Below are 27,247 nucleotides of genomic sequence, written 5' to 3' on the forward strand. Positions count from 1 at the left end.
CATATACAAATACAATAAACATAATACACAATCGTTTACGGGTAATAGCTAATAGGCATAATCATAATCTTAATCTTAATAATAATAATAATAGTAATAGTAATCGTCATAATAAAAGAAACAAATGTACAAATCTAAACAGAACTACAAAGCCAAGGGTACAGTAGGTAGACAACAGGTACAGGGGATATACATAGATACACCTGAAGCTTAAGTTGGTTTGGTCTAATTTGGCGGCACTTTTACATTAAATTTACATTTAAGCAGGCTAGCTGGCCAAAAGCTATAGCTCTATTATGGCAAAAAGGCACATAAATAATGGCACACAGGCCAAAAAAAAACAGGAAGCCCTCCGCCGTTTCTTCTTCGTTTTGTTTTTGTAGACAAATCACAATCTAGCACATCACAGGCAGATTTTACGTACAGTGTAAAAAGTAACTACTACATTTTAGGTGCTACAGCATATAGTCCTGGGCAGAGAGGATATATTGTTACAGCATCCTCAGATTCCCGTCTCAGCAATGCCCTCGTCATCTGTAAAAATGTTTAAAAAACGAATTAGTAAATATTTTTCATTTCATTTTTACATAAATAAATTTACTACAATTTACAAACAAAAAATCATAACACTAAAAAAACTAATATATTCAAAAATTCGCTTTTCTTCTTTTGATGTCGAATGTTTGTAGCTTTTTTTAATGCCTTTTACCTTGGTGGTGCTGGTGTTTTGGGTTTTATTGTGTCATTTGTTAGTTACTTTTTGCCGTTTTGTGCGGTTTGTTAATATCGTGTTTGTTTTTTAGTCGTGGAGAAAAAAGCGAAATATATTTAAGGCAAAATTATAAAAAAAAATAACTATATATCAGGCAATGCTGGTTGGTTGTTTGTTGTTGTACTGTTGGTAAGTTGTTTGAGTAGTGTTGTACTGTTGTTGTAGTGTTGTTGTACTTTTGTACTGTTGTTGTATTGTATTGTACTGTTTTTGTAATGTTGTTGTATTGTATTGTTGTTGTATTGTATTGTTGTTGTATTGTATTGTTGTTGTATTGTATTGTTGTTGTATTGTATTGTTGTTGTATTGTATTGTTGTTGTATTGTATTGTTGTTGTATTGTATTGTTGTTGTATTGTATTGTTGTTGTATTGTATTGTGGTTGTGTTTTCTGTACGTTGTGTGGTTGTTGTTGTTTTGTATTTTGCTGTGTTCTTGTGTTGTTTTTGTTGTGGGTACAAACCTAATATAAATTAAAGACGACTTTAGCTATCTCAATACCACCAGCCATCGCCATCCTCATCCTCAGCGCCAGCAACAGCCCCATCCTTGGCCAGCTGCTGCTCATCATCATCATCGTCGTCTGTTTCGCTGTCTGAATGAGATTTGCTCGAGACTTTGCAGATTCTCTCCTGGTCTAGCTTGGGATGCTCTAACGATTCCTGCAGGATTGCATGCTCCTGATGGCTGCCGCTGCTGTTACTACTGCTGCTGCTGCTGGTGTTACAGCTGGCCGATGACAAGGTGGCCGTTGTCTCATTGTTCAGTGGCTGCTGGTCATCGTCATCGTTTTCATCTTCATCCTCTTCATCCTCGTCCTCATCAATAGCTTGCTGCTTGAGGCAGTTGCTTTCGTTGGGAATTTCGTGAGATTTACGCTTTTCGTTAGCCTCCGCCGGCAGCTGTTGCTCCGTATCCTTGTCGGTGGCAACCATGAGATCCGGTTCCAGTTCCTCGGCCTTGGCCAGGGAGGCACGTATGGGCAGGGTACCCATTTTCGTTTGTGGCTGTTGTAGCTGGCCATTAGGGCGTTCTAAGTAAATTTTAGTCACTTTTTTGTGTGTGTTTTTTTTTACGATTTTTTGTTGCAGTAGTTTGTTTTTTTTTTGGTAATTTTTGTTTTTTTTTGCAGTAGAAAAAGCAGTTGTGGAATATGGAATGTAATATGTGTAAATTGTTAGGCATTTTGTGTGATTTACAATTGTGTTTTAAGTGTGTGGGTTTGTTGTGTGAAAAGAAAGAAGAAAATCAATTATTTAAAAATATTATTTGGTTAGTTACGAATTTCAAAAATAAATCAAATAAAAAAGGAAAACCTTTTGAGGAAACCGCCACAGCCATCAAAGAGGATAAAGCACCATTATTAAAAATTATATTACAGCCCAAAAGGTCCAGTTTTTTATAGAAATAATAAATTTAGAAATTGAAATTAAAAAGTTGCCAACAAATAAAAATTAATAAAACACTTTAACCAAATCAAGAGAGGAAGGGGAGGAGGGATAAAAACAAAAAGATCTTTTACTATAAAACTCACCTTCATAGCCATCGTTGGCATGCAGCTCCAGGGAATCGGCCAGCAGATGCTCCTTGCCCTCCAGCACTGCCAGCAAACACTGATGGATGCACACATACTGCTGCTCCGTCTGCACCATGACCACGCGCTCTAAAAAATTGAGGAGTATAAGGGGTGAGGTTACTCCATCATCCATCCATTCACTTACCCTTTCGCATGGCAAACACTATACCAAATATGTCCACATAGTCGGACTTGTGTATGTGCTGCAGTATCCGGTCGAGGGCTATAAAGGTGCCCGACCTGCCCACACCAGCGCTGCAATGGACAATAATGGGACGCGAATCGGTGCCGACAACATCGCGAAAGGCGCGCACAAATCGCACCAGCGACTGCGGCGGCTCTGGCACCCCAAAGTCCGGCCAGGTGGTGAAGTGAAAATGCCGCATTATCCGGGATTCGCAGTTCTGCATATAAAAAATGCATTTCTTATTCATTTCCCGCACCAATTCTCATCTTACACTTACCCGTGAAACCATAAACTCCGAGATGCTCCAGTCATGGAAATGCGTATCCACAATCAACTGCACCTTGATGTCGCCATAAAACATGGCCACCCGATCCACCGGCCAGTATTGGTCACACTTTTCGCGTCCCTTTTCAAAGCAACGCGTCAGCATGACAATGGCCCTGGAATTGCTCTCCCAGCACATCCGCCAGAACTCCTCCCGCGTGGAATGCAACGGCCCCTGGGTGACAATAAACTCACGCGGTGAATTATGACCCGGCATATAGTTGGCATTGATGTAATCGGAGCCATCGTCATCGTCCACCGGCTGGAGCTTGAAGCGTGAGTGATCGTAGGGCAGGATGTTGGTGAAACGATTCTTGGGACGATTGCAAGGCAAATTGGCAAAGCTGCAGGGCTGATCGCGACCCACATGCTTCAGGTCATCAAATTCCTCGCTGAATCGAAAGTCCGAGTCGGCGGACATGAGACGATAATGCTCGGCAAAATCCTTAACATGCACAGGACGATTTGGTATAACATAACCCTCGGGCAGGGCAGCCAGCTCATCCTGCATCCTGGCTAGTTTGCTGGCTCTACGGATTAGCTGGCAGCGATGCTGGCAGTAAACCACCAATAGCACCACGGCCACCAGCAGCACCGCCGACATGGTCAAAGCCACAATCATGGTGTCGCTACGCTCTGTGGTTATTGGTGCACTGTACGCCGTATCCGTGAACTTGTCCTCGTCGGTGAAGGCGCGCACCTTGATCCTGTATGTGGTGCCGGAACGCAGCGGCCCGTTGCAGTAGCCCGTCGAATGGGAGTCACAGTTGGCCGAACCAATGGTAAAGTGCTCCGCCTCCAGCAGATTACTGCTGCTGCTCCCTCGCCGACTCCCATTTGAGCTTAGGAAGGGATTGTATGGCTCAATGGCCTGGTAGGGCAGCCACACCGTATATGCCTGGACATCCTGCCAGCTGGGCATCTCCAGGCCGGAGGCATTCTTGCCCACATCCTCCGCCACAATGATGGTGTAGTAACGCACCATGCCGTGGGCATTGGAGAAGTAACCCTGCCGGAAGCTAATCTCAATGGTGCTGCTACTACGACTCACCTCGAGGGGTGTGACACTTGCCTCTGGAATGGGCGGTGCCAATATGGGCATCCTTAGGTCATGCTCCCGCTCGGCCCCATAGCCTAGAGCTGATTTGGCCTGTATCCGGAAAATGTAGCGATTACCTGGAACCAAATCATCAATCCTGCCCTGCGTGGCATTCGCTGGGAACTCATAGTTGGTCACATCCATGCCCGCATCCTCCGCATTCTGACACGTAATCCTGTAGTAATCAATGGGGCCATGCTGCTCTCCCGGCTCCAGAATCCACTCGAAGGTCACCTCACCCGGCTGGATATCGCTGGGCTGGAAGAACTCCACCTTGCCGGGCAGGGCGGCCAGGGTTTGGTAGCTGGCCGAGATGGGGGCACTGCTGCGCATCAGCGTGCTGCTGCCGGAAATGTCCGAACCGGCTCGCACCACCACGGTGAATGTGTAATTGTGATACGGCCGCAGTCCCTGCAGCGTAATCTCCGTCCTCTTGGTCACATTCTGCAGCAGCTGGGGCTCCTCCGCGTCCGCACTGAGGTACTGCAGCTCAAAGTCAGTGTACTCACCGATGGGTGCCGTCCAACGCAGGCTTATCTCACGCGCCGCCAGCTGGCTGGCCACCAAATCCGAAATGGGTAGCGGATGCAGGCGATATAGACGCTGCACTGGCAAACTGGCCACTCCACCGCTCACCGTCCACACGGTCACGTTGTAGAGCTTGCCGGGCGTCAACCCGTTGAAGCTTAGCTTGCGCTCCGTGTCATTGGCCAGCTTCTCCTTGTCCTTGATCTTGGGATCGCCCATGGAGAAGCGATAGATGTCGAAGCGTGTGCTAGCCGCCGGCGTGGGTGTGTAGCTCAAGGTGATCGTCTCGTCCTGGCCCAGCTCATGGCCGGCATTGGCAATGAAGACGTCCGACTGTATGAGCGGCATGGTGCGGGTGAAGAGGTGGGTGATGCCGGAGCGAATGCCATTGGAGCTGGCCTGGACCTCGAAGCCGTACTGACGGCCCGGCGAGAGGTCCTCGATGGGGACACGCACGCTGGGGGAAGTTACTGCAAAAATATAAAATGAAATGAAAAATTAATTCTTATAAAATAATTAAATATTTTAGTTTAATAATTCTATTTTAGTAGTTTAGTTAAAAAATAATTAAAATAAAATATACACACAAATTTTAAAAATAAATAATAAAATACATAATTATAATAAAATATAAAGCAAATAATTTAAAAAAATATATAACAAAAAAAAAATTTATAAGAAAACATAAATAAATAAAATATTATTAATTTTTTTATATATAAATTAATTATAGGAAAATAAAAAATAAATTTATTAAATAAAAAATAATTATAAAATTATAATTAATTATAGGAAAATAAAAAATAAATTTATTAAATAAAAAATAATTATAAAAATATTTTTTTATAATTATAAAATAAATAAATAATATTGTAAATATTTATTTATTTTATACTTTCTTATAATTAATTTCTTTTAAATTTTATTTTAATTTTTTATACTATATTAAATAAATAATAAAAATATTTACTTCGCTAATCTCTATATATATCTCTCTCTTTCTACTCACCATCCTCCAGCTGGGTTACATTCTTGAATTCCACATTTTCCGCCTCGTCTGTGGGCCACCATTTGAGGCTGTAAAAATCTATGTGACCATCGGGACGTGGCCACTCCAGCGTGAGATTACGCGAATCCACCAGCGGCACCACATTCGAGACTGGTTGCGGCGGCATCGTTACATTCAGCTCCACGGGATGCGGACTCTCCACACCAAAGCTGACCGTGTTCACCTGGACCAGGTAGCGTTCGCCATAATGCATATCCTCAATCCGGGCCTCGTTCTTATGCAGGCCAGCGATGCGCTGCCAGGGTGAGGCATCCGTACGATACCGGACCACGTACTCGCTGAAATCACTGCCCTCCGGCGGCTGCCAGTGGAGCACCACCAGGTTGGTGTGCACCGTTTGCAGGGTGAGATTCTGTGGGGGTTTGGGAACTGCAAAAAAAAAAACAAAAAAGTGTAAAGAAATTATGTAAATAATACAAATTAAAATAAATTAATATTGAAATTTATTTAAATAAAAGGAATAAAATAATAAATCATAAAATTAATAATCAAGTAGTGAAGAAATATTATCACACTATTTAAACTGGTTTGAGCAGCCCACTCATTAGAAGCTTTATGGCTGCTTAGAGCCATTCAGTGGCTATTCAACAGGATTGCGGCATATATTAACCCCTCAGATAATATTCTGGCATTGCAACAAAGTATTTTAAAGTCAAAACCAGTCCGTTTTCTATGCTCAAACGCGTGCGGATAATAATAAACATTAATATTCTCTATAATAAAATTCTCTACAGATTTATGTGTAAAAATAACCAAGGGAGCTAATGCTTTAAATTGAATTGTAAAAATTAAATAAATAAAAAAATAATAAATAAAAAAAATATATAAAAAAATATATATAAAAAAAAATATATATAAAAAATATATAAAAAAAATTTAAAAAAAATATATATATATAAAAACTTATTATATTATTATTTTAAAATATTTAAAAAATAGGCCCTAGTTTTTTAAATATTTTAAAATTAGTCTTTACAATAATTAGTCTTTAAAATTAAAAAAAACCCTAAAAAACTTTAAAAATGAACTCGAAAATACTGTAACTATTTTTAAAAATTTTGTTTTATATTTTACAAGTGCTTAAATATTGCAAAAAAAAATTATTTAAAAGCTTAAAAGCTTGCTTATTAAATTTAAACAAAAATATTCCCTATGAAAACCCTATTTAATTATTAAATAAATTTTTTTAAAACAATAAAAAAACTGAAATTCAACTCACAGACTGCCTGGAAGTAGGTATGAGGCTCGCTCCTGATCCCATGGCTAATGGCATGCACCTTCACCGTGTAACCGGAACCAGCATGCAGATAGTTAATCGTTAGCTGCGTCTCATTGGTGGCTATCGTTCGCTCCTCGCGTGTCCCATTCCGCTGGTAATGAACCTCGTAGCGATCCTGACGCGAATTCACATCACTTCGCCAGCTGAGCATTAGACCCTGATCGATGCTACGCAGCTCCTGGATGAGAGGCGCCGCCGGACGGGTATAGCGGGTTATGTAGCTGGCATTGGAGGCCACCTCCATGGATAGGGCCTGGACGCCAATCAAATAGCGACGTCCCGGCAGCAGTGAGTCCAGCGTGTATTCGGTGAGATTCGTGCGGATCTGTGTCTCTGAGGCGGCAGGAAATGTGGGTGGCACTTCGCTCACATTGGTCTGCTCATGGTAGCTGTAAGATTCACCCCAAATATCTTACATCTATTGATTTTTAAATATAGTATTTAAATTTGTTTACCTTATTCGATAGGCATCCTGTCGCCCCGTCTCTGCCGGCTCCCAGGATATGTGCAGGACATTGCTGTGATCATCTAGAAATCCACCCAGACTCCGCACCGGACGCGGTCGCAGCGTCACAAAGCCGCTGGTGGGCCACGAGTTTACATTGTCCGCTATGGTCTTCACCACCACCTCGTAGGTGCGACCCGCCTCCAGGACATCCGGATAATCAAAGTAAACCGAATCGCCCTCGTTGCGCGGCACATTGAAGATCCTTCGCGAGGTGGAGAGCATCACCTGGTAGCCATCGAATTCGCTGTACGTTGTCGGTGGCCTCCATTGCACTCGAAAGGAGTTGGCCGTGGTGTAGGCCTCATCGAAGGTCACATTGAGGACGCGCTCTGGTACGGTTAAATACCTTGCCGTTGTGGGCACCGATGATGTCTCATCCTCGGATACGGTTTGCACCGAAATATTGTACTCTCTGCCCGGAACTAGACCCTTGAAGGCCGCCTGAGCGGGTCCCGGTGGCTCACCCTCTTGCTCCACATACAGCACACTCTGGATGGCATCGTCGGGCGTTATGGACACCTTGTAGTGGGTGTAGATCCCGGCGGGAAACGGTGGCTGCCACAGCACCAGCAGGGTTGTCTCGTTGCGGAACCAAACGATGAACTTGCCGGGCGTATTGGGCTCTGTGTGGCGTGGTTTTGAGAGGAGAGGAGATGAGGCAATGAGAGGATGCAATGAGAGTTGGAATAATGCAAACTAAACTATAAACATCTAGGATCTAGGATCTAAAGGGTATGGGTCAATGGCAAGCTGGTGTTAGTTGGGAGTTTGAGATGGGCTTGGGTAAGGGTTAGACTAGGACTACGTTTTCGGGGATACATTTTAAGCAGCATTTTACAAGTACAAAACAATGAAAAGCAAATAAAGACACGGCACACTCCACACACAGTGGCCACCAAATCCGGAGCCAATCTACGGGGAAACCAATCTACGCTTCTTTTTTTATATAATTATTAAATTTTCAAATTAAAATCTTGCCAAATTTGAGCGCCACTGCATAAAAGCGTTAATATATTCAACTGGAATGTCAATAATTTATTAACAAAAAAAAAAAAACAAACATTAAGCTAGGAAAGCTGATTCAAAAGGTTCAAAAGGAGACTTAATTCAAGGAGCTGCTGGATTAATATATTCAAAAAGTGGGTTAGGTTTGGGTTCGGTTACCTTCAAGGTGCTCTTTTTCAGTATTTTCTCATTCCGCCGCCTCGAGATTATTTTTAAGAAATTGTGAAGAGTTAAATATGGTTAGTTTTTTGGGGGGTTTTTGTTCCCATCACCGGATTACACACACACCCACACGGACTTAGAAGTTGCACCGGCGATTCGGACCGCGCGTTCCTTGCCGCTGACCCGACTTACTTGTGGTGAAATTGCGACTGGTATAGGCCACCGACTCCTTGCCCTGGTAGATTGAATATGCCTGCACCTGGTAAGTGCCGCCGGGTGTCAGCTCCTTGGCCGATACCTGCGTCTCGTTGCCCAGCAGCGAGTAGCTGCGCTCGAAGGGCAAATCCGTGAGGCCTAGGACACGGATACGAAAACCAGAGTATCTACCAGTTCCAGGAGGTCGCCACGTTATGAAGGCGCTTTTGCTGGATCTCAGCTGGACGCTCAGGTTAGCTGGAGGATCGGGAGCTGATTTGGGAGAAGAAAAAAAACACTCATTAGTACTTATTTCCTAGGTAATTGTAAGCTTCATTTAATTTAATTTATTTAAATTTTATTATCAACTCACCTGTTGTTATATTCACCGTCCAGGTAAGCAGCTCCTGATGTGTGGAATTCGTGTAGTACAGCCAAAAATTGTACTCTGTGCCCGGCAGTGCCCTCGAGAACTTAATGTCCTTGCCAATCTCACTAGCCGGTATCGTAGTGTTTGGCTCGGGGAAGCCAAAGGGTGGACTGTAATCGATCCTGTAGAAGGCATTGTCATTGCTGCTGGCATTGGGAACGTTGATCACCAAGTCTGCTGCATTTGTGAGCTGAAAATATGATGTAAAAATATATAAATAAAGGAATATAATATAAAATGTTAAAAATTTAAAAAATATAAATATATAAAATGTATAAAATATGAAAATATGAAAATATGAAAATATGAAAATATGAAAATATGAAAATATGAAAATATAAAAATATGAAAATATAAAAATATGAAAATATGAAAATATGAAAATATACAAATATGAAGAAAATATATATAAAAATATCAAAAAAGAATAAAAAAAAATATAAAAATAGTTTAAAAATATATGAATATAAAAATAAATTAATTTAAAAAATATATATAGATAGAGATATAAATAAATTTAATTTTAAATATATATATAAATGTAAAAAATTTATAAATATAAAAATACACAATATATTCCATTACTATTATAACAAGAAAACCTCAAACTAAATAAACAAATCAATGGAAACTTTGCTAACTGCGGCTTTAGGTGTCTTTCTATAATTAGCCACTCAAAAACACAAAATAAATTAATTAAGACTGGGCAAATATATCACAACTTAACCGCAAAAATTAGCTGGGTTTTTTTTTATAATTTATTTTCTGTGAAACACTCGTAAAAGTCACAAGGTAAGTTGGAGTCGAAACGTAAGTTTCTAAATATAACTATCATTATCATTAGAGTTATTTATATATATTTTGTTATATCTAGTGCAATCTGTTTTTGTAGTAAAAAATCTAGTTATGATTCATTTAGCTTACAAAGAGCTCATTCCAGAGCAGCTTAATATAATAATCCATAATTATGCAGTTTACAAATGCAATTAGAATGCCAAATGAATAATTTTAGATAATAATGAAAGCAAATATCAATTTGCTAAGGCAATTTGTTAAATATTATTTGTTATTATTCCTTCCCAGAGAGACTTTCCCCCGTAAACCAGTTTAACCATGAATCCTCAAGGGTATTTCAATCCGCATTTAATTGAAGGCTCTCCTTAGATCCGCCGTATTTACCTCCCAGCTGACCTACATTCCTCCGTTTCATCATCAACCCCATTAATCATGCAGATAACAAAGCCGTGCACTTGCCTACTACATATACTATATATAGTATGTGCAGATAAGAGAGCTTGAATCTCTCAGCGATCATGACTATAGCAGGTATAGTATGCAGTGTGATTCACAGTTGAAGGGTTCCGTATGCATCTCGTGCTGGCATTATACTAAATATTATTTTATATTAAATTATGTAAAACCCAACAGAGAGAGCGCGTCCCCGACCTCGACGCATCAGTTATCGTTTGCCAAGCGGCCTTCGGAATGACCATCTACTATATACATATATGTATATATATAAAATGACCATCTATGGATTACAATGGTTATTTTTCACACATATATGTAGGAACAAATAGCTTGGAACCATCTCTCTGGGTATCATTTTCGTTGTATACAAATCGAAATTCCTTTGGAGAATCGTTCGTATTTCCTGTCTGGCGGTTTTCATCTGGCTTAAATTGCAAATATGCCCAACATAAATATATAAACAAGGCTTCTGGGTTGCAAAGGCTCGAAAGGTATGCGTAAATAGGGATATCACATGGAATAAACAAAGATGAGAGGACTTTAGTCATATGTTTACTGATTGAAAAGTTTATTTTAACTTGAATTTATTTACTTATTTATTTAATCTAGGGATATGGATATTATTTATATTAGAAATGTAACTAACTAAATTCCAAAAAAAACCTTTTAAAATGGTTTAACTATCAGTACACCCGAATACATTTCCATTATTCAAGTAGCAACCCTAAATAATTAACCAAAAATAAAAAACTATATCTATGTGTGCAAAATTCTAATCAACAAATCCCGATCTATTTGTTTTATTGTTTTCTGCTCGGCAACTTGTTAATTTTCTACTGATGTAGCTTCATATTAAAATTCACATTAAAATGTTTTAAATATATCGACGCATTTTCGCGAAAGTATCGTATGTCGTAAAATCCAATTTTACAGGAGAAGCTTTTTTGTGCTTTAATCTCTTAGGAAGCACTATAGAAAAGACAAAATTGAAACTTAATTTTTATCGGAACTATAGGGGTTTCAGTTATAATATTTCACAGGGTAGTGAGACATTAGGTGCCCAACAATTTTGCATTAAAATCTCAATTTCGAAAAAAAGCGACATACGATACTTTCGCGAAAATGCGTCGATATGTATATGCGAATGATAATGACGCTAATCACGTTTTGATCGTTATTCGGATATTAAGCTAAATGCTGACGTCATTGGCCGCATTACGGATATGGGGGATATCGCATTTCAAACGCTTAAAATATATATATATATATATATATTATACAGACAAGCAAAGATTTTAATGAAATTTCCAATTGCAATAGAGAAGAAATGTTGGGTTTCCGGAAAATGGCAATTGAATGGGTGAGTGTGCTGAACGACAAAACTATGAATGGGAAAAAGCAAGCATTTTCCACGCGATTGAAAAAAAACACTCATTAAAGCACTGGAAAAAATAAACTAATAAAAAAAACAAGAACAGAGGCTAATTTGGGGAAGCAATTTGCTATAGGATGATAGGAATTAATAGGAAATTAATCAATAATAATAAAAAATAATTTTATAATAATTTTTAGGAAAAAAAAATCATAACTCGACCAAAAATTCTTTAATTACAATTCGGAAAGTTAGTTAGGTTAGTTTTAGTTTTAAAAATGTTAATAAAAATCTGTATATTACATTTAATATTATTTTTTGGCAATTTATAAAATTTTTAAAAAGTGGTAACATTTTTTTATAATTTTTGGGATAAAATCAAAATTAAAAAAATCCATAACTCAGCCAAAAAATCATCAAATTCAATTCGGAAAGCTTTTTTATGTTAGTTTTAATTAGGCTAATAAATCTGTATACCGAATTTTAAAATTAAAGAAATGAAAATTTTTGGCAATTTTTTACGATTTTAATGATGTAATAACCCCTTATAAAATTTCGAAAAAATCAAAAACAAAAATTTTTTTTGGGACATGGCTAAAACGATTCGCCTGTTCATGCTGATCAAGAATATATATGATTTATAGGGTCGGAAATGACTTCTTCACTGATTTTTTGCAAGCTTTTGACCTCAAATTCTAATAAAAAAAAAACACACACTTGTATAATAATTTATAAAACATATTGTAGAATTGGAAATAATATGCAATAAACAGTTCCAAAATAAATACATATAAAAGTTCAACAATAAATACACCAATATTATTTCCTGTGCACTTTTTACTGTAGGAGGAAAATCAAATTTTCCTACGCTTCAAGTGAATGCAATTTGAATATGATTTCTTAATTTTGGTTTGCAGTTGTTGCCATTATTACCTACTATATTTTTTTTTACTATTATTGCTTTTTGCATGTCACATGCAATCTGAGTAATAACAACAATAAATTGCATGTGAAAACGGAAGTTAAATGGGTTTTTAGGCAAATTAAGTCAAAATCGGATAGGCCTTCCCCGTATTTTGCATCTTTGATGTGACGCCCACAGATTAGCACCTCCGATTACGCCCCTTCCTGCCCCTCGTTTTTTGTTTAATAATTCTTTTTTGTCCTTCGGCGTTTTGTGTGCATATTAATTTGCGAAATGAATGTGACCTTTAAGCCTAAATGGTCGTACACTAATGATCATAATTAGGATAAAGAGCTTGTATATTCTGTGAGATGATAATAAATAACAAGCTGCCACAGTAGGAAACCGAAGAGTAATCGTTGTTTAATAAACTCTCAACGTAGTTACTTAAAAATATATATATATAATCAGGTATTTATTTAAACTTTTTGTTTAAAAGCAACAAAAGACGGCACAAGAAAAGAGCGTTTCCTTTTTGATAAACAACAAAGCACAGACAACAATAAAGACAGCTAATAAAAAATTAAACTGCAAGAGGAAAATGGTTTATAAAGCCTTAAATTTAAATTTAAAATTTAAATTTAAAAATTTAATTTAAAAATTTAATTCAAAATTTTATTTTAAAATTTTAAAATTTAATTAAAAATTAAAAATTTTATTTTAAAATTTAAATTTCTACATTTAATTAAATATGTTATTAAATTGTTTTTAGTTACCATATTTTACCTCTTTCAACTGCAATAACTAATTATATAGTTTAAACTAAACGTTTGCTAAATACTTCCTTCGATACATCGATTAGTGGTGCAATCGATTATTCCGATTATTTGCACATACTAACAATTTGTTTAATCGTACAGTTACTTTACTTACATTTTGGGTTAAGCCACTTTGATTGACAATTTAACTTTTATTTTGTTATCTCTCTATGTTTTGTTTTACTTCCATTTATTTTTGTTTTGTCTCTGCCGTTGCCTTTCACTTTTTTCAATGGAAGAGATATTTTTTGGGAAAGTTTCAAAATTAAAAAAAAAAAAAAAAATGCGACCGGTGCAAATATTTAGTATCAAAAGAAGTTCTAAGTTGGTAATATTCCACCAAACGGTAAGGAAACTATTTATTATGATCATCATTATTGCAAAATTAAATAGTATTATAATAGTTGGGCTAAGTGAATCGAAAACATGAAGCCAGTGCGAAAATATCACATAAATCGATATCAAAAAGCAGTTGGGGGTAAACAAAAAAATAAAATAAATAAAATTAAGTAAATAAACGCAAATTGAAATGGCAAACGTGGAATGCGTGAGATCGAATTTAAGGGGCACATGAGGGGAAGTTGCTTGTGATTTTACATATATATATATATTTTTTTCTTGATATGTGTGATTTTTTTAAAACGCTGTAGGTTGTTGGCTAATTATTTTTATGGCCCACAGTCAGTGCGTGCAAGGGAGATGGCTGACACACAGCACAAAACGAAAAAAAAAAAAAAAACACAAATCCAAATCAAAAATCAAAAACCAAAAACCTGTTAGGCCAGCGCAGTCGTCAGCTTCTCTTGAATTTTGCTTTATTTTTTGTCGTGTGTATATTTTTTTGTCATATTTTTTTTTTTGTTGCGTTCAATAAACAAATTACCATCCCCATCCCCTGCCCCCCTGTGCCACCAGCAGCAATTTAAAGTTATATCGCCTAAGCCGGTGCAACTAAAGCAAGTATTTTACGTTTTAACGCTTTTTGTTCAGGTCGAGTTGGCCCAGTTTTTTGTGTTGGCCCCGCAATTAATATCAATTAATTAGTAGTTGCTTTGTCAGAACACAGCGAGAGAGAGAGCAAGAATTTGGTACAACGATTAACGGCAGCAGAACAAAATAATGAGAGATCAGCAGAAAATTGGTCACATGTCATGGATGTTGGATATATAGCATGTGTAAACACATCAAGAGTTCAGCAAAACAGGTGAACTTTTTTACAATTAATCAGAAGATTTTTTAAAAAATATATAAACCCAAATGCATTGGCCTAAATTTAAACTGAATGAAATAGAGCATGAATTAAAATTATTCTAAACAACAATTAAGGCTTGGGCATTAGCAAAAAAGTAGCATAATTACAACAACTATCAATAACTCCCCAATAAATAGACCAACAGGTGCACTAGCAATAAGAACAATAATGATAAATAAAATAAAACAATCGTTTTTACCAGTAATTGCTCTAATAATTTCTCCAATAAATATAATTTAAAATTTATGAAAAAAAAAATATATTAAAAAATATGAAAATTCAACAATACATGTACCAATAAACTACTAATATATTAAATATAAATATATATAATAATATATATTTATAATATAAAATTTATATTTAATACATGTCATTAATAAAAACAAAAAATCAAAACAGAAAAATCAAATGGAGCTGTATACATATATAACAAGCTCTAATTAAAAACGATGCTTTAGTAAAACGAGACTCATATATTAGCTATTCAAATTGGGAAATGAAGCCATAAATCGTCTGTACATTCTACATATATATATATGTATATCTATCTAAAGAAGTCACCATATAATTCGTTTAATTACTAAACAAATCCAGAGCTCAGGCACCTCTCGTTGTAGTGCCACCAGACGTGGAGCACAGTGCAGACCAGAGATCACACCAGACCAGCAGCATGTGATATCTATTCTTGGAACTCTGTACTTCAATTGATGAGCCATATACTCAAGAGCAAATAGAGATTAACAAGCCATAAATGAATACAGAATGGTGTGTGTATATATATATGTAAGTATATATCTTTTGCGATTCTCCAGACCGATTCTCTATTTGAGTTGTCACTTGGCACGGCGAATATAATTCACGGCTAAAAATGGGTTTCGCTTCCTGCTTTATTTACTCGCATTTATTTTTGTTTAAAGAGTGTTGACTGTAAAGAGGAGAAAGCTAAGCTAAAGCAACTCCAGATGCTTTTTGAAAATAAATAAATAAATAAGCCTGATTTACAAGCAAAAATGTCTTGGTTTTTTATTTATTTCTGGTAGGTAATAACATCCAGTTATGTGAAATTCTAGCATTCCAATGGAAATGGAGCACTGCAAAGTCCAAAGTCAACTCCACCCGCATGCCAATTAGAAGTAAATATCTCCATTTTTAACCCCCTGTTGCCTGTCTGCCATATAAACAATGGAAAGAGTTAAGGCAAAAGAAAGGCAAACACACTGACGAGAAAAAAGAAGGTGCCAACACATAAAGCAGACCAACAGACGTACAGCAAATCGCACTAAAAAAAAAAAGAAAGAAAGAAAAAAAACACAAAACACAAGAGTTGGAGAAACACAGCCCACAAGCAATACCAGCCCACACCGAATAGGAAAATAAAATTCCAATTAATGGAGCCTCCAAAGAGCTGCTTCTTTCAATGCCAGCCAAAGTTAATTTTATATAGTTTCTACAAATTATAAACAAAATGGGAAACCCAAATGCAGTTTGTATTCCTTTTCAGAGGGTGGCTTGTCCAATTTCCCTCAACACATCCCAAACACTTGACACAGTTTGGGGAGCCCAAATTAGGGGAAGAGCCAGAGGGCAACATCATCATCATCCCGAAAGGGAGAGTGTGCCATGGTGCTGCTTAATTGCCGGCACTGTGTTTGATCTCTCCTCAATTCTAATTGAATTTCTCGAGATAGCTGTCTTCTAAACCCACCGAAAAGCAGTTAGTAATGGATTTTGTTAGAAAAACAGTGAAATATCAGGGTTAACATTAGTTAAACATTAGTTATAAAACCAATTAATAACTTTGTGATGGTGGAAAATGCTTTGCTAAAAATAATAATGTAATAACTGAAATTGTTGAACTATATTTCTGGGTAAAGCCAAGTCTGACAGCAGGGGATTTCCCTTTCTTCCTATCTCATTTAAAGATCTTTACTTTTCAGATACCCTCCTCACTTGGGGTATTGTGAACTATACTCTCACATTTTTTGTGGTTACGCTCTCATCTTTCACCCGCAAAGCTTAAAACAAAATAATAAAAAAAAAAGCTGCCTGATGTCATCGCCTTCGCTCTTCTTCGTTGGCATTTTTAATTTTATTGTTCTTTTTTTTTTTTTTTGGGAACGCTTAGTAATACGAATACTTTTGGCCAAGTTTGGGCGATAAGCCAGCACGTAATGACCTGCGATCCGCAATCGCGAGAACGGCCAGATAAAATTAAAGCCAAAGTCAAGGCAGCAAGATACACGTGAGCCCAAACAAAAAACCAAAAACAATAAAAAGAAGAAAAAGGTATCCAAGAATTCAAGAAATTTCAGTCGCACACAAAAAGTGATTAAAAAAAGTAAACAAAGGGGTTAGGGGGGCTTGGAAACCAACTAGGACAGAAATCAAGAAGCCGCTAAGTGAGTGACAAATTGCACAGAAAACAAAAACTTATTTTAAATTAAATATCAAATATTTTTAATTTTGTATTATTGCCCTTTAAAATTTCAATATTTTTTTCTATTTAGGGAAAGACCTTATGTATACCTTCTTTGTTGCGGTATTTCAAGCTAATTATTTAAGATTTCATAAAAATATAAATTCAACAATAAACTTCATGGATATTATTTATTATATAAATATAATAAAAATTGTATCAATAATTATTATATTTTTTTAAACCATTTTAAAAATAAGCCTGCTGCTAAAATTCACATTTAACACGAGATTTGTTCTGAACTTTGTTGTTGTTTTTTAACAATTTAAATGTCCATTGTTTTGCTAATTTTTTTGTTAATACCAACTCGATAATACAAATTCGATTGAAAAGAATATTAAACAGTTTTTTTGTACGTGTGTGCGAGGAAGTTCCGATGACAGCGGAGACATCAGAACCCAACCTTGAGTTTTACTTGCGTTCGCTTTTTAACTTTTTTTTTATTTAACTTTTTACTTGTTGATTGGGTTTTTTTATATATATACATATTGTTTTTGTTTTTATTATCTTTCGCTTGTGCTCAACAATGCGACACACAATGCAAAACGAAACGAAACGAGTTTTGTAATCGAAACAAAAACAACGACTAAAAGTCGATAAATCAAGGAGGAATATCTTGTAAATAGGTCCAACAAAGCACACTTAAAAACTTACAAATATAAAAGGGTTTCGTCATCTATAATAAAAGTGACAGACAAGTGAGTTCCTTTCATTTCTTGAGGTCTTTAAAGGGAATCACAAAACAGCCAGGCCCTTTTTTTTAGATTTTTTTAAGTAATTAAGTTAATTAACGTTGACTATAGAACAGACTATGGATATATTTTTAGGCTAAAATATGGTCTCAGTTCTATACTATATCTATTTAGCATCTGGATTTTGCCAGATTTCTGAGCTATAATAAATAAGAATAGCCAGAAACTAAATAAAACCGGTCAAGCAAGTTAGTAAAACGCAGTTAAAAAAAAATAATAGTAATATTAAGAGGAATTTTCTGACACCAACAATGGAAAATAGCTTAAATGTAATTTTGGGAAAACCCACAACTTGAAGTCCAGAGGTCAAAGCAGATAAAGCTATAAAATGAAATTATATTCCCAGAACTGATCAGGTGATGTTAAGAAAATTATGATTAAAAATAAACATTAATTTTTGTTATATGCTTTATGAACTTATTTTTGAATAAAATTAATAAATATTAATATTTCTTTTTCCATAAACTAGCTCTCCTCCTCAATGATTTTTACTCATCATAATTGCTCTCTTTTTTTTAATATTTTTATAGAAATCGTATATTTTATGTTTTATTGTTTCAACTCACCTGTGACAAGAATATTGTCAGAATACCAACAACAAGCCACAATTGTTGGTGTTGCTGATGTCGCTGGTGTTGGTGTTGTTGTAATCGCCGCCTCTTTCGTCCATGTGTTTGTTTTTGTTTCAGTATTGGTGATTGCCGTTGCTTTTGCCTTTGCCTTTGGTTTTGTTTTTGCGTGGCACTGTCCATTTTTCAAGTACAGTAAAACTCGATGATCGCCGAAGGTTTCGCAGATGTTGTGGGATTTTTCGTGGCTTTTGCGTTTTATTTTTAATTGTTATAACATGGTCATTTGTCTCTGCATTTTCTTTGTGTGTATACATGTATGTGCATGCACTGTTTTCGTATATGCTTATTACATATACTACAATATCACTCGATCAGTCATTACTTAATTAATATTGCACTTGTTTACGGGTGGTGTTAGCTCTCTATAACGGGAAATTGGGTAGAGATGGCAGAATGAGTGAGTGGAAGAAAGATACAGATTAGGCGGCTTGTTGTAATTGTTTTTTAATTCCATTTTCATTTACGACCGCCGGCTCCGCCGATTGCATGAAAAAACTGCTTTATGGTCAAACAAATCTATAACGGCACACACACATTTACAACTAGTAGTAGTAGTAAAAGAAGAAGAAGAAGCACAAGCGAAAGCGCTGCCGCTCTGATGCAGGTGGAAAATAAATGAGACAAGACCAAACCCGCGCGGAGCCTCTGCCGATGGTCGGCGTCGTCGTTGACGTCGCTGCTTCTGTGCAATCTTTCTTCAAGAAGAGGAAGCGAAAGAGAGAGAGGCATGAGAGATATGAACCACGCACAAGTGCAGGTCGGTTCATGCACACACACATGCTAGCTGTAACGGCGCTTTGCTACACGCACAGTGGTCTACCAATAAAAGGAACCCTAACAAGAGAATATAATACTTACAAATTAATGGTGTATAGTTATTTAAGTAAAACGAATCAAATGAACTCAAAAAATATATAAAAAAAAAAAAATAAATAAATTGGCAAACACAGATTTTTCAACTTAACTTTTTTCAGTTGTCCCATCGAGTCACCACTGTGGAATTACAGCTCGCTACCGCTGTTTTTGTTGCCGCATTACGAAATATCCAGCAATTACCAGACAATTGTTGTTGCCGCCTGTAGTGTTTTTGCACTTATTTTGCACAACCACTATTCGCGCGCCTGCGTGTGTGTGTGAAAAAAACCGAAATAAGTAAATGACAATAGCGGGAGGTTAATGGTGATTGCATTAAATGCTAATTGCACACGCATTTACTTTACTCCATCTCCATCACCACCGCCCTTTTAACCGCTCATCGGCTCTTCTCCTATTCCGCCCTTCTTCTTTTCCTCTCTCCCACACACACAAACACAAATTCCGAACACACACACTGGCCCACACAAGAGACAAAACTAAATGCGGCGGCGCACCAGCGTCGACAGCGACAACAAATTCACTTGACTGTTGCTCTTTTTGGTCCTCTTCTCTTATGCTGCTGCTTCTCGTTCTTCTTGCCGTCTCCTCCTTGTTCTTGTTTTTGTTGCACCTATTAAACAAACTAGTCACGTTTCATTTAAAATGGCTTTAGTACAGAAAACAAAGAAGTAAATGAAAGAATTTACAACAAAACCCGAATTTTGTAGCGCTGCGTCGGCGCTGTAAGTACTCAACAAAAGAAAAAAACTCACACAAACACACACAGCGAAAAAAAAATGGGACAAAAATCACACACCTAAAATACGGTAACCGTTATATGTCCGCATGTCTTGATGTTTGATTGAGTTTTGCGATTTGCCTCTCGATTCAGCCGAAAAAAGTTAAAACTTGTTGCTGTCCGATAAAAACAGCAACAAAAAGCGGCGACGTCGACAGAGGCTGTGGCAGTTGCAGCAACTGCACTTTATTTCACCGAAATTGGCGCCCTAGCACATTTACAAGTTCATTTTATTAAACATTGAATAAATCGGAATGCGCGTCAATTGCACTAGCCAAAACAGAGGGGAAAAGTGTCGTTACATTGCGGGCGCTGTTGGTTGATGCGGCGTTCGATGCGAGAGTAAAAAAAAAAAAAAGAATAACCAGCGGCGCGACTCGCTTTTATCAATCAAATTTTACGGAGGTGTAGAGCTGGGAAACTATCGATGGTACTATCGAGGTATCGACTTTTTCCTTTTTTTGAGCCACCATCGATAGTTTTTTATCACTATCGATAGTACGGGACTATTTTTATATCTCTGCTTTGTTGCTGAAATTTAGTAAGAAAAATGCAAACAAATATATATATATATGTATATATATATTTTTTTTTTATAATAAAGATGTATTCTAAATTAACTTAAATTGGAGTTGGTGGTGAAAAATATTAACTGAATCTCAAAAGAAAGGGTGCGTCTACGCCACGTCTTCAGAGTCTAAGCGTATGTTTAGCAATGGTAATACAATTTTATTTGTGCAAAGTTGCTTGGATAGAATATTTATGTTAATTACTTAGTCAAAACATATTGAATAGTATTATAATTCTATTTGAAATTGCTATAACTTTAATTTGCAAAAAGAATCGTAAAAAAACGATACTATCGATAGTATCGAATTTTCGTTTTCAAAACATCGAAAATATCGAATGGTGTCACTATCGATAGTTTCCCAGCTCTACGGAGGTGAAAACAAACTGTAGTCGAGTGTGACAGTGCGCCAGGGTTTCGTAAATATCTTGTAATTTCAGCCGAAGAGAGGGTTTTTTTCCGACACGGCAGCTGGTCACACTTAAATAAACTAAAAAGTATTCAAACTAAAACGAAAGGTGGAAAACTTGGTTGTTTGGCTTGCTTACATTGCCATCTATCGATTGTTTGAATATCGATAAATTAAACTAAAAAAAATCTATACAATTAAGCAAGAAATACATCTAAATTATAATATCCTAAAGGGTATAAAATCAGGACCGATATTATAGAGAAATACTCTGGAAAAATTGTAAAAATAGTAAAATCCCTGTTGTATATAGCTATAGAATAGCTACAAAATGTTATGTAGCAGCAATAAAAATATCTCAAACTTGGAATAAAATATCTAAATTGGCAGCACTGGTAAGGTGTCAACACCGAATGCCGAAAATCTGAATCTGCGTAGCACAAAAGATACTCGAGTCAAAACCGCAAGTGAGAAGTGAATTTAAAGTGTAGAAAGACCAGTGAACGAGCAAAATCGAAAGGTAAAGTTGTAAACTAATTAAAAGACTAGGAAAAAGAATATTTGGAGCAAATCAAGCCCAAACAAACACATGACAACAAGTTGTGCCGCGAAGAGAATGTATCTGTGGATGTGCTTGTGCCTGCTGGGAGTGTGTGTGCGTGCGCTACGGTTTTAACAACAATTTGGACTTGTTGTTGACCTTCGCTAATCGAAAAAACACTACGTATCTGTATCTGTATCTATCAGTTGAAGACCCAACGCTTGAACTCTTCCAATGTCAAGACGAAAATACCTGGCAATTGTGCGGAAGTGCGATAAAAAAAAAGAAGAGGAAAATAAAAGAAGTGACACACACACACATATCCATTTTACTCGTCTTTTTGCGCGCGCTTTCTCTGCAAAACAACAACAATGCAACATTGTAATCTATTACTTAACAATACTACGCTCTGCTCTCCCTCTCGCTGTGCCGCTCTTCCGCTCTCTCGAATATACATTCGTATTTTTTTGTAGGTTTTACTTTCTTTTTTCTTACCTTTTCGGGGCAACCGGCTGTTGTTGTTGCTTTATAGTATTACGCTTAGTGTCAGTGTGTGTGTGTGTGTGGATGGATTGTATTACCGTTATTCCGGTCCGGCAACCTGTTTTCGTCGTTTTCACACATTCTTATGAGAATTCCAATCAGAGTCTTTCACTTTCCTTAACAAAAACAACTTTTCATGCCTAGATCTGCCTCGGCTCTGCCTCTCCACCGCCCCCTTTATCTGTTGCTCGCTCTCCCACGCAAAGTTCTCTTTCGCACAAGTACAGTTTGTTATTTTGCAAGAAGGAAAATAAGAAGAAGGCGCTTACACCAGCAGGCGGAGCGACCTAGTTTGATTTTGGGTTGCTTTTTTTTTTTGTTGTTCGGCACGTACGCCAAAACATGTTGTGCCTGGATTTTTTGGGTTTTTTTCGGCCACTTTCGCTCCACTGGAGAAGAAGAAGAGGTGCACGGGGTGGCCACAAATAATAAAGCGGGCGTGGGTGCTGCAATATTAAATTCTATAATTAGCCGTGAAAAGCCACAATGCCCCTTGAGTAGCTGCGTTCGCTCGCTTTATCGCAGCTGCACGTTTTCTGCGCTTCTTTTATCAACGCAACAGCAACAGAAGCGCGAGCAAACAAAGAATATCAACAACAAAAGAGCCATTTGCATTCATTCGCATTCGCCTTTCATTGTTGCTGTTCCTGTCGATTTTGTTGTTGTCAGGTGGCAACCCTGCCGGCCTGAATGTTATGCAAATGTTCTCTCCTTTTCGCCCATTTACATTGACTGCCTCTCTATCCTGTTCTCACGCGCTCGCTCTCTCTCTCTCTCTCTCTCTTCGCACTCTATCTGTATCTGTTGTAAAGTACTTTGTGTGAGTGTATTTTTTTCACAACCGGAATTTTTCGCTGTTGCTTTTGCTGCGCGCATTCGATGGCGGTGGAGCAAGCGGGATGGCACGAGCACAGAGAGAGCGAGAGAACGCGCTCAGCTGCTCGCCGCGTTATCATTGCATTCGCTTTGTACCATTTTCGTACATGCGTCGATTTTCGTCAGTTTCGTCAATTCGCCTTTGTGTTTCTTGCGTGCAGACGTTTTTCCTCGAGCTCGTAGCTTTCCCAATTCAAAAAAGAAAATAAACTGAAAGAAGCGTTGCTTAAATATATTGAATACATTTTAAATCGAAACGAACGGTGTGCGTGTTTAAAAAGGTAATGTTTCAATGATTTCGTGGCAGCTGTGTTGATCGAATAAACAACAAGCCAGACAACGTTAGAAAGGCATTAGTTTTTAGCCGCATTTTCATCTCCGAAAGTTAAGCAATCCACAGATACAGCCGGTGCATTAATTCACACACAGTCGCAAAATACATTCAGGCAATGGCACTTTCAACTTGAAAAAATCAGTGTCCCCAAAAAACCGAAAAAAAATCGGCGAGGCGTACAGCAAAAATAAAGTAAAATCAAGCAATAACAACAAAAGTAACAACGCACCTGGAAGAAGAAGAAGCAGAAGCGACACAAACTGAAGCCGTTTCAAAAGTCACGTCACTCGCTGGCGCTCTCTTTTTCCACCCATGCACATTGTTTTTGTTGTTTCTGGGAGTCGAAGTAAATGCAACGAGAGCGCGCGCTTTTACGTGTAGTTGTGTCCCTTTTTCGCGTCCCCAAAAAAACACAAACAACAAAAAAGTTGCACTCGCCTTGCGTATGTGTGTGTGTGCTTGTGAGGCTCGCGCGTGGCTTAGCTGGCTATCTCGCTCACTCCCTCCCATTCATCTCGCTCGCTCTGTTGTTTTTGTTTTTTGTTTTTTTACTTGCTTGTATTTAAAACATGTTTTGAATTAAAACTGCCCTGGAAATAATATACACCACTTGCTGCTGCTCGCGGCGTGCCTGATAAGATATTTTAGGCATTTCAGCGGTTAATGTGGCGAAAATTCAAAAACTCGTTATCGCTGTTGTGGCTTTTTTACCCCTTTTTGTTCTTAGTTTCCTGAATAAATGTTCAAAATGTTTAGTTATTTAGAAAAATGTAAATTATAAAAATCATTTTAGTGGCTTGCTTTTTTTCTGTTGTAATAGCAGTGCAGAAAACAGGCACTTGGCAACACTGGACAAACTAAATCAGCTGTGTAGCCGGCGAAAATTTACACTCTTCTTGCAGCCATCTTGAAAAAATGTGTAATTTTACATTATAAATTATAAATTTATAACATTTTAGTGCTAATAATTTATAAAAAGTGATAGCTTTACTGTTATTGGCAATAACCACTTGTATATCCGACGCTTACCAACACTGCCTTCATATACAGCTGTCCCTACTAACTCGAATATTTTTGTTTATCTTTTTTTTCCAGCAGGGACGCCGCCGCCATTACCAAATGCAGCCAATTACAGTGAATCCCGGGCAATGGAAGTTGGCAATGCAGTCGCTCAGTACAACAAACAGAATAATGGCCGCGCACAAATAACATTAGCACAAAAAAAAAAGTAGCCACAGTGAAACACCGTCACCACCACAACCACAGCACCAAAATACACACAAAACACTCGAAAATAAAATACAACAAATCAGTTCAGTCACTCGCTTTTAGTTCCAACCACAAAAACCAAACCCAAAAAAAGTGAGAAAATATTCAACAAAACAATAAGCAACAAAAACGCTAAAACAAAAAACATTTCAACTAAAACAGTAGACAGACATATTCAAGTTCCATCATGTTCAACTTCCACAAACCGCGCGTCTATCGCTCCACCGACGGCTGCTGCATTTGCCGGGCCAAATCAAGCAGCTCCCGCTTCACAGCCTCGCGAAAGTACGAGAAGGAGTCGATGCAGTGCTTCAATCTTCATGAGCCGCGCAACGGCGAGATCTGCAATGCCTGTGTGCTCCTGGTCAAGCGCTACAAGCGTCTGCCGGTGGGCAGCAAACGTCACTGGGGTCATGTGAGTATACAAGTTGATACAAACTTAAAAATTCTTGACTAATTACCTTGCTTATTGCTCTTACCAGGTTGTGGATGCCCGTGCCGGGCCTGGAACCAAGTCGCTGGCCAAGCAGAAGAAGCGCGACAATGCCGAGGCAGCGGCAGCAGCGGCTGCTGCAGAGGTTAAGAGCGTGAATAGCTCATTTCTGCCGGAGAAGTTTGCTAAAATCTTCAAGAAGAAAAGCAAGGGCAAAATCACAGCAGCAGCAGCAGCAGCACCAGTTACCAGTGCTATCAACCGACCCAGCAGCACTTCACCCACCTCTGAGCACAATCCTAGCGATTCCAATGAGAGCTACGACGATGACATGCAGCTAACAAGAGGCGGAGGCGAAGGCGGTTCGTATCAAACGCGCAAGCGTACGGCAGCCGCTGCCTTGGCCATGGATGTTGTTAAACGTCCCAAGCTCACGGGCAGCAAGCGACGCCGCCAATTGCCACCGAAAAAGGATCGTCGGGCCGTTGATAATGTGCCCTTTTTCGAGGAGAACGATCTAGTGCGCTTGGAGGTCTGCTGCGGTGTTGTCTTTCAGAGCCTGTCCCTTGGCAGCTGTTGCTACATCATTGATCCGGAGCTGTATAAGCCCTGCGAGAAGCATCAACGTTTACGGCAGCAGCAACATCAGCTGCAGGTGCAGCATCAACAGGAGATGCAGCAGGAGAAGGAGAAGGAAAAGCTGGCCACTAACCCACCCACTCAAGTTCAAAGCCAGGCGGCCAAAATGGGGCCGCTGAAGAAGCACCATCTGTTCTTTAAGCGACAATCGGAGTCATTCCCACAAGGGGATGTTGTCCATAGAATAAGTCCAATTCCATTGAGCAAGACTGAAGCAAACAGCAGCCACCATACAACACAGAAGCCACAACAACATTCCAATTTGTCGCTGATCCTCAAGCCCACAGTAGCTGCCTCTTCCTCACTGCCAACAGCGGCAGGAGTGGTATCTGTGGGCGCTGCCTCGCCCTCATTTTCCTCATCCTCGTCCAACTGTTCCACCTCATCCTCGGTGGCCACCAAGTTCAATGACAACTCCTCGGACTCGGGTTTCGATGAGCATGTGCTGGAGCGCAAGTCTGTCAGTCCACCAACGGTGAGTTTATAGTTTATAGTTTTTGGTTTTTAAAAAGAAACTTACCTTTCGGTTTTTTCTCCAGCAGGATGAATGGAAGTTAAGAGGCACTGCAGCGGGCGGCATGCAGTTGATCCTAGCCAGCGGCCTGCCCATTACTGGACAGTCGCAAAATCTGGTGCTGGCGGGTAATGAGTTTACGGCCAGGATTGTGCAGCAGCGACAGCAGGAAACAGCAGCAGCTGGAACAGCGCCTCCACTCAAAATCAATGTGGTGCCCGGTGGCGGATCTCAGGGTAATAGCAATAAATTGCGTGCAATATTCAATAGCGCCAACAACAGCAGCAGCATTCAGCATGAGAACGGTGTGACCACCATACTGCCGGCCTCATCGCTGGCGGCCAGCAATCAAACGGCGGCAATGAATGCCATAGCGCCCAGTACGGTGACCATAACGCCCTCGTCTGTGGTGGGCAAGAAGGTAACGGCTGTGGCCAATCCCAAGTTTATATTGCTCAAGCCGGCCAAATTTGTGGGCCAAACAGTGCCACCTCCTCCGCCAGAAGCCAAAATTGTTTAAAGAGAGAGAGAGGGAAATGAAAACGAAAGAGAGGGAAAGAGAAGCCTAGCGTCTCGCAAGGAGCAGGTTCATAGGGTATTCCAAAACCACCTGCTTAAATTGTTGATTATGTACACACACACCCCTCTTAAATTTTTTTTAGATTATTTACTATTTTGTTTAATTTTTTTATTTGATAAATCTCTGCTCCCTTATGTATTTATTCTAAGTTTCTAAAATTGTACATAAAATTACCTTTTAATTCATTTTTTTACACATTTACACTCTCCTACAAAATATTACTTTTGTATGAATACTCAGCCGTAGCAGCTCTCCATATCATGTTAGCAATATATATACGTACATACATATATA

The 27,247-nt window shown here is 38.3% G+C and overlaps 2 protein-coding genes across 10 annotated transcripts; one reads left to right on the forward strand and one right to left on the reverse strand.

The window, feature by feature from the left end:
• On the reverse strand, positions 1-22,283 carry Ptp4E (Protein tyrosine phosphatase 4E). 6 transcript variants are annotated; one of them, XM_070288172.1, is made up of 12 exons: positions 22,261-22,283; positions 18,528-18,955; positions 9,077-9,323; positions 8,701-8,976; positions 7,289-7,964; positions 6,774-7,222; positions 5,495-5,923; positions 2,812-4,955; positions 2,493-2,751; positions 2,306-2,434; positions 1,235-1,822; positions 1-534 (listed from the first exon to the last, which is right to left on the reverse strand). In XM_070288172.1, the coding sequence occupies exons 2-11, from the start codon at positions 18,711-18,713 to the stop codon at positions 1,266-1,268; spliced, it is 5,352 nt and encodes a 1,783-aa protein (XP_070144273.1). In that variant the 5' UTR covers positions 18,714-18,955; positions 22,261-22,283; the 3' UTR covers positions 1-534; positions 1,235-1,265. The 6 variants fall into 6 exon arrangements, with proteins under 6 accessions (XP_070144273.1, XP_017024236.1, XP_070144274.1 ...); XM_017168747.3 differs by lacking the exon at positions 22,261-22,283 and adding an exon at positions 20,550-20,653; XM_070288173.1 differs by lacking the exon at positions 22,261-22,283 and adding an exon at positions 20,266-20,633 and having other exon boundaries at positions 1,235-1,804.
• LOC108076052 (uncharacterized) lies at positions 21,614-27,087 on the forward strand. Of its 4 annotated transcripts, none has more exons than XM_017168731.3 (4): positions 21,614-21,744; positions 24,614-25,202; positions 25,270-26,334; positions 26,399-27,087. In XM_017168731.3, exons 2-4 carry the CDS (start codon positions 24,975-24,977, stop codon positions 26,891-26,893), a joined length of 1,788 nt encoding a protein of 595 aa, XP_017024220.1. In that variant the 5' UTR covers positions 21,614-21,744; positions 24,614-24,974; the 3' UTR covers positions 26,894-27,087. The 4 variants fall into 4 exon arrangements, with proteins under 4 accessions (XP_017024220.1, XP_070144275.1, XP_017024222.1 ...); XM_070288174.1 differs by lacking the exon at positions 21,614-21,744 and adding an exon at positions 23,315-23,465 and having other exon boundaries at positions 26,402-27,087; XM_017168733.3 differs by lacking the exon at positions 21,614-21,744 and adding an exon at positions 23,316-23,465.
• The last annotated feature ends 160 nt before the right edge of the window (positions 27,088-27,247 follow it).

The sequence above is a fragment of the Drosophila kikkawai genome, chromosome X, assembly GCF_030179895.1.
Source record: "Drosophila kikkawai strain 14028-0561.14 chromosome X, DkikHiC1v2, whole genome shotgun sequence".
NCBI classification, from domain to species: domain Eukaryota; kingdom Metazoa; phylum Arthropoda; class Insecta; order Diptera; family Drosophilidae; genus Drosophila; species Drosophila kikkawai.